Source organism: Chinchilla lanigera, unplaced genomic scaffold, assembly GCF_000276665.1.
Source record: "Chinchilla lanigera isolate Chin_1 unplaced genomic scaffold, ChiLan1.0 scaffold00047, whole genome shotgun sequence".
In the NCBI taxonomy this organism is placed as follows: domain Eukaryota; kingdom Metazoa; phylum Chordata; class Mammalia; order Rodentia; family Chinchillidae; genus Chinchilla; species Chinchilla lanigera.
Window position 1 is genome coordinate 2,425,995 of NW_004955448.1, and position 14,162 is coordinate 2,440,156.

Genomic DNA, 14,162 nt, shown 5'->3' on the forward strand with positions numbered 1-14,162 from the left:
AGTACATTAATTGCCTAGGTTGACTTCGTTTTATTAGGGTCAGTTAAGCTTAATATTGACATTTTCACTTTAAGGAAAATGCCTGTTCAGCAAGTTTGCTGGTGGTTTTTATATACTTTTTATTTTGAATTTGAAAGCGAAATGTTTTGGTAATTTAGGATTTCATGTCACGGTTTAACCATGTCTTTAAAAAAACCTGTGAAACAGGTAGACAGTGTAAAATGATTATGATAGGCCCTTGTACTTGCAAAGAAGGACCTTCATATATACTGAAGCACTTCACTTTGTGTATTGATTGTGGGGATGATGGGGTATGTGCCTTGTCCTAGGGTGAGCTTGGGAAAGAACAGGACTTGCCCTTCCTTAATAGGTAAATTGTGTGTGTGTGGGGGGGCGGAGGACTGTAATTTAGTACCACTTTGGGTGGTGGTGCCAATGAAGTTTTGTAATAAAAAAGTTAACATGAGGCAGGCTTTATGTGTTAGTCTTCAAGTATTTTATGCCATTGTCAAGTTAGAACTTGTTAAAGCTGATTGTACCTAACATTCAAAAAAAGGGAAGTAGTGCACGTTTAGTCATGAAAAAAGTGTAGCACTTTGACAAAAAGAGCAGTCAGCAACCAGCTCATAACTTTGTTATTGTTCCCATCATTGAAAGGTAAACTGGCATAATTTTTTCTGCTGATTTTTATAGCAAGTCTCATATTTCATAAAAGCTCCAGGAGGATTTATAGCAATAATTAAAGTTAAATGCGGAGTAACTCTTTTCATAATATTGTTTAGTCATTACAAATCTCAAATTTATTTTGATTATAGGACAACATCCTCTGTGTGTGTGTGTTTCTGCCACCACAGTACTTAAAACAGTTTTTTCTTTTTGGAGCTAGGTGTAACTGTATTGCTGCTGACATTATTTTTAAGCCTTTAAATCTATGTACAAGTCAAAAGAACTTTCCGACTGGATTCTTCTCTATTTACAAATTATTACCATTTAAAAAATATACCCCCCATGTACTTTGGGAATGCGTTTGAAGTAACAGTCATTGTCCTTCTGCTTCAGCATGTATTTCCCAAAAACAAAGATCACTTACCTTACACTACTATTATCAGCCTGGATGTTAATGTTGAAAGGGTAGTATTGAAAAGTTTGCATTAAAAATCTGCCAGTTTCCCAATAGTATCTTTTATGAATTCTTTTTTTGCTGTGGAATCTAGTGAGTCCTCACGTACTGCTTAGTTTTATGGTTTTTAGAGCCTTCTATTCCTAATATCCCTCTGCATTTTTTTGTCTTTCTCTTAAATCTTCTTGCTTTGAAAATTAGTTTTCATCTGCATTTGCTAGGTCCATCCTGTGGAACATATAGCAAGCGGATTCTTATATATTCCTGAGGCAGTCAGAACATACCACATTGGGGTCTACATTGAAGTTTACATTGGGGTTTCGAGTTTTGAAGTCTAATAGGAATCTATAGTTTTGCTTTTGGACATAAGCCCAGTTCCTAGATGATTAGTTGAAAAGTCAGTAGGACCAAACTCACTTTTTGTTTGAGGTATTTGAACGGCTCATGTAACTTCTTAGTGTGTACAAGATGAAGATTCTGGTTTCATCACAGAAATTTGGACAAGTTGCTCATAACCTTACTGACTTAAAAATATATTCTTAAGGAGAATAAGGAATTGAAGGAATGAAGGCATTTGCCATATCATCCCAAGGATTAGAATTAAGTAAGGTTACTGATAAAATTTTCTCCATCTTGAAATGAACATTTTACTGCCAATTCTCACTACATTGGTGTTAGAAACTGAGCACAGGTATCACCAAGGCCCACCTTGACCTCCTTGTGGTTTCCCGATGGCACAAGATTTCTTGTTCTTTCCTCTCTTCTCTGTGTTGATGGGGACCTGGTGCAGTGTCCCCTTTTCCAGTGTTGGAAGGCATATATCATTTGTGTTATAATCTCATTGTCCTGTACCACTAGAAACCTTTAAGAAAAACGCTCATATGAAGTTCTTTGTAGTACACTACCTCAGTTGCAAAAGAAAGACAAGCAGAGAGCTAATTGAAGCAAAGCTCTTGGTAGTCTGCCTTACATACCCATGTCTTTCCATGTAGCCCGAACATGCAATGAGAACTGCAGTAAATTCTTCCCAATATCTTACTATTGTATCTCTTCACACAGTCATTCTGCCTGTGGCTCACATCCAGTAGCTGTGCATGTGTGCTGTGTGTAATTATTGCAAGCCCTTTAATATTCCTTTGATGAGATTGCTATCTTTGGGGCCTTGTGCTTGAATTACTATATTTAATCTGACGCTTGAAATGATTTGTATCTATTAGGTCTGCTTTACGTAAAACACTTGCTCTTTTCTGGTATGAGAACCTCATTTATAGTGGTCGATTAAAGGGGAAGGGTGGTTTGCAGTTTGAGTCTGGAGATAGGCCTGTGTCTGACTCTCGTTCTCTCAGTGATACCCCTAGGGCAAGATATCTTGTCTCCAGCTGTGGAAGTCTTGTTTGCCAAAGGCAGTGTCAGGCTGGGATGGAACTGGTCACAGGGGTCAGGGGGACTCTAAATTGCGTCTCAGCTTCTCCATTTGGTAGCATTTTATTTGGAGCAAAGTTGTTAGTATTCTTGCACCTCAGTTTCTTCGGGATAGTGAGCATAGGAATGCCTATGTGCAAGATTGTAAAGCTGAAATGTGATAATATATACAGGGCAATTCCTATAGTGTTTAGAACTTGGTTAGAATTTGGGGAACAGTAGCACTTTTTTCCTGTTGGAAGGCCAAGGGAGAGTAAGTGAATAAATGGAGGCTTTTCATGCATGGCAGAGTTGGAGTAATTAAGCAAGAGGATCTCAAGTTCAAGCCCAGCTTGGGCAACTTAGTGAGGCACCTGTGTCAAAATTAAAAAAAGAGCTGGGGATATAGCTCCGTGTGAAAGCCCAGAGTTCAAACACACACACACACACACACACGCACTCACTACATAGACAAATGTGCCCTCACATGTCAGTAATACTTCAGTTGTATTTAGAAGGCTCTCAATTTCCCTGTAAGGATGAACAAAATATTTTTTTCAAATACTTTTTGTAATCTTTCTTGAAAATTTTCATTGGTACAGAGAAGGAAATTAGGACTTCTTTACTCAAGACTATCTGAAATTGTGGGAAAGGGTCTGTGGGGAGACAAGGGAGGTGGTCTTAGCAGGCCAGTGCGCTCAGGTTAATTCTTTACAGATCAAGTATTTCTTGTTTTAAGAAAAACAATTGCACAGTTAAATGGAATAAAAAGATAAGAAGATCAGTATGATATATAAGTTTAATGCACTAAGCTAATATTTTAAAAGAGAAAACTATGAAAGAATTCAGATATACATTTGATAACATTTCTTAATATGTATACAGTCATGTACACCATCTTACTTTTAAACAGAAGTTCAAAAACAAAGGTGCACCTTCTTCTTCTGTGCTGCAGGGTACTGAATTTGTCAGTTTGAGTTTTATTACAGGAATAGCAAACGTTCATATGCTGAGTGAGGTACAGATTCCTTTTTTAAAAAAACTGGCCAGCCTATGTACTGTAAGTCTTTTTTTTCGGGGGAGGGTACTGGGAGTTGAGTTCAGGACCTTGTGGCACTGAGCTATATCCCTGGCCCTTTCTAGTCTTAAATTTAGTTTCCTTTATGTTTTTTATTTTTCTTTTCTCTTCTATTATTCCTCCTTCCCAGAAACTTCTTTCCCTGCTCCCCATTTTCTCTTGCTGCTCCCCGGCCCTTTCTTTTTCCCTCCCCTCCACCCACCAGTAAGTTATACCAGACTAGGTGGGGGCAGCGAGTTGGAACCTCAGGTGGCGTGGATGTCTGAAGGACCGATGAAGCTGTTTTGAGACGTAGGTCGGTTCTCCTGTCCGTGTGAGTCCACCCAACAAAGTGATTTGTGCCTGTGCTCTGCCATTTCGTGTGGAGCATATTCTCCCTGAATCTTTCAGTACAGGAAGGAACTATTCTACTTGTTCTAAAAAGTGTTGAATGTGATGGCTGTTGTTTCTCTGTGGAGCTGACCTGTGCTGTATGGGAAGAGAAGTGCTAACTTGTGCCATTCACAACCAAGAGCTCCATCCCACTACCTTCTTAAAGTTACCAGTGACCTTGTAGTTGTGGACTCATCATATTTGGTCTCTTTAGAGAAACTCTCTTCTATTTCTTCTTTGAATCGCTTATTCATTGATTTCAGACATTTCCCTTTCCCGCTTCCACCTCTGTTCCTCTTCTTCTGTTTGTAAGGCTTGTGCAGCGTGGCCTCTGTGAGCCTCATCTTGCTCCTCTTTAGCTCTCCTTGTTGCAGGAAAGATCATTCCCTTGGCCTCTAATGTGCCCCTGTCTGCAGCACCGTGGTCCTTATTTTGTCTCTGTGGTTTGAGTCTTTGACCACTGGCACCTCAAACTCAAGGTGCAGTACCACAAATCTCTTTCTTTGCCTTCCGTCATCGAATCTGATGATCTTCTCAGCAGCTAACTCTACTTTGGAGACAGGGATGCAGAAGTTGTAATGGATCCCATCAAAAGGTTTTGTGTATTAATCATAAACTTTTTGTATGTAGTCCCCCACTTTCAGTCTTGGACTCTAAACTCAGAACTTCTTTCTCTAAAAATGTCTCTAAGGTCCATGCAGATTTTTCCTCCCTGTGGCTGTTGACTGCATAGATGGAGGACTAATTTTCCTAAAGTACGGCCTCTGCAGCATTTAGTGCTTTGCCACAGGCACTTGCAGTGGCTCAGTAGAGAAGTACAGACACCTCACTGCACCCCCATGCAGTTCTCTTGTGTGTTGTGTTCTCAGGCACTCTGCGTCCCCCTTCTCCAGCCAGTGCAGGACCTACTCCTCCTTGAGCCTTCCTTGAAACTGCTCGTCATGCTGCAGTGTTCCCTTCTCAATACTCTGTTTCCTCTGTCCAGCTCTGGTTCAAATTCCCACTGGGTCTGAGCCCTTTCTCAGTGTCTGCACTTGAAAGTAGCTACCTTTTCTTCTAAGCTTCATTGGTCTGATCATTATACCTCTGGTACCCTGTGCAACACCTGCAGTCACTGTGGTCAGTATTCCTTACCAGGTTTCAGTTTCAGAAACCTGGTAAGGAATACTTATTACTTACCTAATAAGCAAACAGATCCATTATCTGGGATTTAAATTTTTCTCAAGAACTCTCAAATACCAGCGGGATTCTTAGAGTACGTGCAGGGTGCCATGTAGGTACCCTTCCTACTTCTGAAAGTGTGAAGCCAGTTGGGTTTCCTTCCAGCTGCTTCCTCTCTATTCTCACTAATGGATTTTGGTATCAGCCTTTGACTGACAGCACAGAGAGGCCTTGTATCAGAGGGGTTGTGGTTCGGTCCATCCACATGGCTTTCACTCCCACCTTTGCCCTGTTTGTGAAGGGCGACATGCACCGAGGGCAGGATGTATGCGTTCTTTCTGCTTCAGTTTTCTTTTTTCTCCTTCTCTTATCCTACAGGGAGCCTACCAGTGTCTGTCTCATAGGGAGGTAGTAAGAATTAGAAAGATGATAACCCTCTTTAAGTGCCTGGCACGGAGCAGACATTCGGTGAATGAATGAATGTAGGTGCATAAGGTCCTGGGAGGTTCTTGTGAACCGGGACAGGGCATGTGAAGCAGCAGCACCTGGGCTGCTCACAACCCACATGTGGTTGTGCTGTTTTTCTGAAGTTAGGGAGAGTGGGGGTGCTGTGGAAGGTGTACAGGGTAGAAGAACTGTAGCACAGGAGCCTGGTATGGTTTCTCCTGAGAATATTAGAAGATCTGAGGTTGTAAATACAATAGTTTAGAATTTGAGCTTAGAAGACAGAGTCTTGGTTATTTATTTCAGCCCTGCTGCTTGTTTGCTGCATGACCCCATGCAAGTTACTTTTTTATCTCTAGGTGGAGATAATCATAGTACCATATAGGCACATTAAATGAGATAATATATTCAAAATTCTGGGGATATTAAATGAGATAATATATTCAAAATTCTTGGTACATCTGCCTGGTACATAGTAAATGGTAATGTGTGTTGATTTCATTCTTGATGCTGTCAGTTTTACCACTGCTGTTGTCACCAGCCAGGCAGCCTGAATTCCCTCCTGTCCCCGCACTTGGTATTGAGTGGGAGATGCCCCTGGCAGTGGGCCATGAACTTTCCAGGCAACCAAGTCCTTGTCACTCCATCACCCTACAGTTGCCCTGCTTCTTTACTGACAGGTTTTTCTGTCTCTTGTTGCTGATCCAGCGCTTGGATATTCACATCCGACAGGGCTGTGCTGCGGGTCAGTCCCAGTGGAGGTATGAACCCTATGGAGCATGTAGCACGGCAGTTCTTAGCCTGTGGTTTATACCTGTGGTACCAGTGCTCCCCGGAAGCCTGTTCTCAGGCCTCCCCCAGGCCCACTGACTCAGAAGCTCTGGAGGTGGCTTCAGCAGTTGGTGTTGATTAGCATTCCTCCATAAAGTTGCTAAAATCCAAGAGCTTGTGTAACACGTGTTCTGTTTACTTTACCTACATTTGGTGTAAAATTCAAATGGTCAAATGTGCTCCTAGGCCTTTCAGGTGATTTGTAAATCCTGAACTCGGTAGGGCTATTGCCTTCTAATCATGCTTTTCCTGACACATTTGATACTACTTCCTTTGGTTGGGCTTTTCTGCTCTGGGTGTTTTGTTCTGACTTTCTAGAGGAATTTCATTCTTTACAGTAGCTCTGTCAGCTTCTAACTTCGTTGTGCTGGGCATACCCCACCCCATGTCAATTTCCTTTGGGCTGTCAAGAATCATCCGTGTGTGACAGTTACACTTCCTGTCCCTTTTCTTCCTGGAGAGTATTCGGAAGACCTCCTCCTGTTTATCTAGTAAAAATAATTACACTCTAATGTTTATTCATTCATTGTATTCATTTATTTATTTTCTATGTGTTTCTGGGGATTGAACCCAGGGCCTCCACACTGAGTGAGCTACATCACCAGCCCCTACCCTGCTTTTACTTTTTATTTTGAGACAGGTTCTCACTGAGTTGCTAAGTTTCCCAGGCTAGGCTTGAACTTCTAATCTTCCTACCTCAGGCTTCCAGGGTGGTGGGATTATAGGTATGCTTCATCATGCCCAGCCTACATTTTAGCTTTTGACAAAATGCTTTAATAGTGGGGATGAGTGTGGTGGCACATGCCTGTAATCCCAGCACTCAGGAGGCTGAAACAGGAGGATCGCTCGGAGTTCAGGGCCAGCCTGGGCTGCATAGTGAGTTCAGGACCAGCTTGAACCACATAGTGAGATCCTGTCTCAGGAAAACAAAACAAAACTACAGTAAACTAAACTTAAAAAAAAAAAAAGCTCTCAATTGTGTTCTGAATGCATGTGTAAAATTGGTATTTTTTTCTTTTTATCGTGTCATTTATGGCTATGTTATATCATCCCATCCATAAATTCTGGAATTTAGAATTGATTGCTACTCTTGAAGATCATTGTTTTGTGAATGTGATTTTAAGATATCTCTAGTGTGTCTTTTCCTTTTGCTAAATTATTTTATTGTACTAATCAGGAACTTTGCTGTTGATTGTAATATAATGGAATAATGTATTTATATTTATGGAAGATTTTGATATTTAAATTTTATTTGGAAATATATACGTTAGCTCTAGCCACATTCAAAGGATATTGAAAATATTACTAGAGATGAAATACATAGGCTACACTACCAAGCATAGAATGTTATTAAACAAGTGTGCTTTCATTGCAAGTAACCTAAAGTGTTTCTTTGTAATTGTGTAATGTACTCAACAGAGGTAATATGGATTTACTGACATGTCTAATAGTCATGGTTATTTAATTCATTAAAGAGGATGAAAAATCACGCATCAGAAGCACTTTATAAAGGAGAAGTTGAGAGATTGTCACATGCTACAGTTATTTAGCCAATATCAACAGTGCGTGCCTAAAGCATTTTGTTACTAGCTTTCAAGCTGATATGTTCCCTGTCAGTAGCCTCAGATCCACACAAGCACTGTTGAGTGACCCTGCTTTATTACAGTCATTCAGTAGTAAATGCAGACACACCATTGCTTCTCAGATCCCTACGTGCATAGTGGAGGGCAAGCGAAGGGAGCTTTCCCTTGCATTTCAAGAAGTTGATATCATCTTTGGGTAATAACGTCAGTGACACTACTTCCTTTTTTGCCTCTCTAGTACGTAAAAATTAAACCCATTTGTTTGATGAAATATTTATTAATTACAGAATGAGGCAGCCTCTGCCATCAAAAGTACATACAGGTTGTTTAAGAGTAGGTTTGTATTTCAGCACGTAATTACAAAGCAATGTGATAAGTACAATAATTGAGGCATGACAACATGCAGATGACGGAGTGGTTGATTTTGAGGTGGTAGTGGGAGATGGGCCAGATGAGATTCCACAGACCAAGTGATGGCAACTTAGGGTTTCACAGAAGAAAAAGTTGCTAGGTGAAGAGAAGGAAGTGTGTGCAGTGCCCCAGGGGCAAAAGCATAGCACATCCTGGCAACTGCAGTTTTATGCAGCTGTATAAAGTTAGAGGAATGAAAAAGCGGTTAGCATATGATTCCGGAAGGGTAAGTTCTGTGGCCTCTGGGGCCTGATGGCCACGGGAGGAAGGAGGCCTGGGCTGTGCGTTTCGATGATTGTGTTGGAGCTGGTGACACATACACATTTATAGAGGATGATTCTTCCTTTGTGTGTTTCCTCCAGCTAGTATAAATTAGCACCCATAATTCCAAACCACATTTTCCTTTAAAAAATATTTTTAACCCACAAAGGGATTCAGGAAAAAATAGTAGTAAGTAAGAATAAGTAGGGTTTGAAAAAAATCTTCTAATGTGGATATTACTGCTTGTGGGTCAGCAGCTACATTTCTTGTGTGTACCACGGATAGCACATTACACTTAACACATGTCTGTAATCCATGATCTATGGGAAGTACTTTGGAAGATATCAAGAAAACTTATCTGCCTTTTAAGAATGTTAACTATCGTTAGGGGATACAGTCAAGAACTGCAGTTAAATCTTAAAGGGAACTCTGTGAAGAGGAACTTCACATGCACTCAGAGTGGTGAAGTGGTTATTTTCAGCCAGGATGGTAGAGTTGGGCTACAGACACTGTGGCCCAGGGAAGCTTTGCTGAAAAACAAAGCATTCTCCTCCCCGGTTTATAGACACTGAGTGTGAGTGGAGGATTTAATGTTGCGTGTACCTCCGGTAGTGTACTGTTGAAATACAGAAGGGGCTCTTTATAATCCTAAGGAGAAATTCTTCCCCCAGGATTTCAGAGGGTTTTTTTCAGCCAGTTGGAATCCTCAGACTCTTCATACCTAGCCTCTGTTTCAACCCCTCACTGTCACTTTTATAGATGAACTTTGGAAGTTGGGGTTTGTTTATGTCAGAAATATTAGCATTTTAGTGCTATAAAGGAGGTAGCATTGTCGAAATTATATGTGAAAGACTGTGGGATGTTTAGAGAGGAGGTTTTAGGGATGAACAGTTATTAATCTTTCCCAAGTATTAATTGAATATCCTTAAAAAGGTGACCATTTGCTTTCTGTTGGGTTCTCAGTGTTGGTTCGTTTTGCTTACCAATGGATGCTTGGAGTTAAGTTACACAGCCTTTGCTATACACTAGGATAATGTAAGAAATCATTTATTACCGTATTTTTTCTTTTGCTGCTTAATTTTGATTTCCAAATCAGTGACCTTTTAACGTCTCATTACTAGATAGAAATTAGCCATGTACACAGTCGTCAGCCTAGGGTTATGTTGTCTGTCTGACTGGTGCAGTGTTCTTGGCTTGATGCTGTGGTCTTCCTCCATTTCATACACGGCAGTCTCTGTGTGAATTTTTTACATAAGAATATGTATATTAAGGGGTCCATACAGATGTTAGTTGCTGCCAAAAAGAGGGTTGTTTCTTTAGCGATGAATAGTTGATTCTCCTGCCTGCAGTCGGTGCTGTTGTGGGTCTGACTGTGAGTGTAAGGTATTCTGGCAAAGTGAAACGGAGCGAAGCACACGAAGAACACCACCACCACCACAAACACTTTCCCCTCCACCTTCTTGCTGTTTTTGCCATCCTTACTTCTGAACCTTTTGTAAGAACTGTATACTTTTGTTGCAATTACCGTGTAAAACAGAAGCATTAGAACAAAAACAGTCCAAAAAATAAACTGGCATATGTAAGTGACCACTTGATGCCATCTCAGCCCCAGAGGGCCCTTCAGCGATGCGCACTTCTTCACAGACGACGGCGTCGCCGCCTTGTTGTTCAGGATCATATTTGGCAGGGACATGAGGAACAACAGGAACCAGATGAGGGTTGAGACCACTTTTGCAAAAACAGGTTTTTTAATAAAATATTTTCCAAAAGGTCTGATGATCTTGAGGAACCTGTCAAAAGCTATGAGGCCCAGCAGCACGATGCCTATGTACATGGTCTCGTAGAAGATCACGGCCGAGACACGACACACAAAAGCTCTTAGCTGCCAAGGTCCGAGGTGTGAGTCAGAGAGGATTTTGAAAGGAAGCATGAGTGTCATTAACAGGTCGGCCGCCAACGTGTTCTTGAGATAGACGATGAAAGTGGAGGAACTGGGGATGTGCGCGAACGTCCTCAGGGCCAGCGTGTTCAGCAGGACGCCCGTCAGGAAAACCGCCGTGTAAAGGACGGGGAACACCAGCTGTGTCATCCGGGTGTCTCTTGGGCACCGCTCGGACCGGTTGAAGCCCTGCATCACCGTGGCGTTGATGGTTTCCAGTGTCATCTATTACAGAGAGACATGTACACAAGCAGAGGAAAGCAAAAAGCCCTTCGTGATGGCAAGTGCTACTTTAGAAAGACAAGCTTTAGGTTTGTCGCATATGGGCACCCTGCATGCATCCAGTAGGTCTGTTGAGAGCCCACATGTCGTTTCTGGCTAGAAGTTCTAAAGCACATAATACATTTTTGGTACTTTAATATCATTACTTTTATACCCTTGTGAAATCTGAGTAACAGATTCCACCTCATTCACAATTGCCATTTTTAAAATGGCAGTAAACCAAAACTCTAATTAAATGGTAAGATAATACATGTTATATGCTGTATCTTATATACTGTAATTTCTTTATGCTCATATTCTACGATTTGTAGAATGCTAACTTCAAAGCATTTTTTCTGGAGCATATTCTGCCTTTTAAAAGCAAGCACATTCATAAGAAAAATTGAAATTCACCTTCATTCATGAAGATACTCAGCTCTGCGTCTTCTTATTCCTGCAGTCATTAATTCGTCCTGAGAAGAGCTTCTGCAGCTAATGTTCTCCTTTCTTATACTGAGTTTCCTTCCTCATTTCCCTCGTGTACTTTTGTAATATGACCTAACAGAGCACCGTTTGGAAGTTTTGCAAATAAACTCTTTTATTGCAGACTTATTAACTGTTAGTCTATAATCTGAATTATTTAATTGCAGTTATCTTTGTTTTCTCATAACTTGCCTGAAGTTGTATCTTTTTATTGTACATAGTCAATATTTTGAGTTCTTCCAGTATGAAATAAGGTTGGAAAAATATAGTTCCAAGCTGCAATCAAGTAGGAGATGAAGATTTGGCTCTAAAGTCAGAATCATCTTCTGCGTACGTGCAGACTGCTTTTTTTTCAGAAATTTTTGTTCACAAGGATGGCCTGCTTTTGTTGACTTATTATTGTTATTATTATTATTATTTTTTTTTTTTGTCTTTTTGAGACAGGGTTTTTCTATATAGTTCAGGCTGGCCTTGAACTCACTTTGTAGCCCAGGCTGGCCTCAAACTCACAGCGATTCTCCTGCCTCAGCCTCCAAGTGCTGGGGTTACAGGCATGTGCCACCACACCCAGCTTTTGTAGACCCTTGTTTTAGTCTTTTGATCCTGGGATTTCTGAGAGATAGTATAACATTTTCTAAGCGGTAGGGTTCTTAGACCCAGATTTTTGAGGTAAGAACCCTAAATCCACTAATTGTTTGGTACTAGATTATTGACAAATGATTTAACAGCTCTGCATCTAAGTATTATTGCCTTTAAATGTGTCTGAAAATATTATCAACATCATAGCATTGTTGAGAGGGTGAAGTAATTGTATAGAATTGTGCTGAGCACATGGAAAGCACTGAAAGTGTTAGCCACCCACAGCTCTGGTGCATGAATTGCAGAGTTGAACGGAGATACGATTTCATTTATTAGAAAGCCATTTTTAGGAATCTTTTTGTGTTGTATCTGAAGTACAGAACACTGTGGAGAGTTCATGAAGTGTTTGTAGGCTAAAGTCTTTAGAATTAGTGTTTCTTTTCCTTTACATCTCTTGAAACATAAAGTTGTTGACTATGAGGGTGTGCTTCCCAGATAGGGGAAGGGAGAGAGGACATTAGGAGATCTTCTGGGACACACGGACCCACTGTGATAAGTTTCACTTCCTGTTTCTTGCCACCAGTGTGACCATAGAATTGGACCAGATTGGAGAGTTGAATTCATCAGAAAATTTTGGAGGACCTGGCTCAGGATTCTGAGATACAAATTCTGTATTCCCTTGAACATTTTTAAATATGAGGTGACACAGTGCCTAATAATTTTGGTTGATTCTAACCAGTGGGCAGTACCATTTGAAAAATTCATGTGTGACTCAAATATTGTTGATCCTCAGGAACACAAGACTCAAGGTTTCACTAATGTAGTGTGACATAATTTAAACATGTATCTTTTTGTTTGCCTCAGCAAGGCTAGCAATGAAGCAAACCTTTTTTTTTTTTTTTTAATTTTTAGGTAGAGGTACCTTGCCTATACAGTTCATTACAAATTTCCCTCCAGCCCCCAATCAATTATCTAGGTTTAGAATGCTTTTACTTTAAACAAGGTAAATTCTGGACAGGATAATTTCATAATATGAAAACTGGAAATCACATTTTGGTTGAATTTCAAAATCCCAAATGTGTGAGAAACTTTGAAAAGAGGAACCAATTAACTATGTCCGCTTCTGGTCATGGAAGTGAATTCTTTTAAATGTGTGTGTGAAAGTGTTTGACCATTGGACTTGTGAAACTTTCTGCCACAAACTGAGATTAGAGGTTGAGAACTGTGCTGAGGAAGGAATCAAAGACAGAAAGGTCATAAAATTTGGACTGCCAAATGGCGGCAAACTCCTTCCATGTCTGGTCTCCAAGTTAGGTCAAAGGCTTTCTATTGATGAGACTAATCAGGGATGTGTGGATAATATCTGAAAAGATGAGGTATTTGCTTTGATTTGGAGTGACAGCTGACGTGGGAACTTCCATATTCCAAGAAGATACTTTTAATTCTCATCAAAGTAGATCATGGTACTTTCCTCCAATCACATAACATTATTTTAAAAATTCCATACTATTGTACCCTGTGGTGATAAAGAGCTGAAATAAATTAAACAATTTAAGAGTAAATGTAATGTTATTTGAAAGTTAAAATATTTAAAAATTTCTACTTGTAACTCAAAACAGACAATAAATTATCAGTATTATTTGAACCACTTAATACTTTAAATTCAATATGTAATGTTAAAGTATGTTTTTAAAAACACTTTCACACACACATTTAAAGTATGTTTTTAAAAACACTTTCACACACACATTTAAGAAGTGTATGTAGCGGAATGTGAAAGGGTATCCCCCTTCATACATGTAGCAATATATGTATACATATATATTTACATTGTTTACACATTGAATCTTTGCTTAGGTCCATGTTAGTATATATAGACATATTTTAAAAAGCAACATACATTTATAATAAATATAAATATATAAATCTAACAGTTTAGCTGCAACTGGGGACATTTAATTTGTTTCCAAGTTTTCCATTAAGTGTGATACTATGAAGTAAATAAATGCCCATATTTTCTTATGCAGTTATTCCAACATATTTGTGGGAAATTTTCTGTAAGTAGGATAGCTGGGTTGAAAATTAGGTGACAGAATGTTGAATGGTACTTTCAAATATGTTTCCAGAAAGATGGTACCAATTTCTTCTCCTATCAAGAGTAGAATTCCATAAAACTGTTACAAAGAATTTTTAAAATCAATCAGAAATTTACAAGTAAAAAAACTTTGCCATATTTTA

General features: G+C 39.8%; 2 protein-coding genes across 2 annotated transcripts in view; one reads left to right on the forward strand and one right to left on the reverse strand.

The window, feature by feature from the left end:
* The window catches only part of Med12l (mediator complex subunit 12-like), a 306,200-nt gene that overhangs the window by 201,652 nt on the left and 90,386 nt on the right, over positions 1–14,162 (forward strand). The gene's annotated exons all lie outside the window — the stretch shown is intronic.
* P2ry13 (purinergic receptor P2Y, G-protein coupled, 13) lies at positions 8,248–11,377 on the reverse strand. The gene is made up of 2 exons (XM_005393021.2): positions 11,277–11,377; positions 8,248–10,826 (listed from the first exon to the last, which is right to left on the reverse strand). Exons 1-2 carry the CDS (start codon positions 11,280–11,282, stop codon positions 9,810–9,812), a joined length of 1,023 nt encoding a protein of 340 aa, XP_005393078.1. The 5' UTR covers positions 11,283–11,377; the 3' UTR covers positions 8,248–9,809.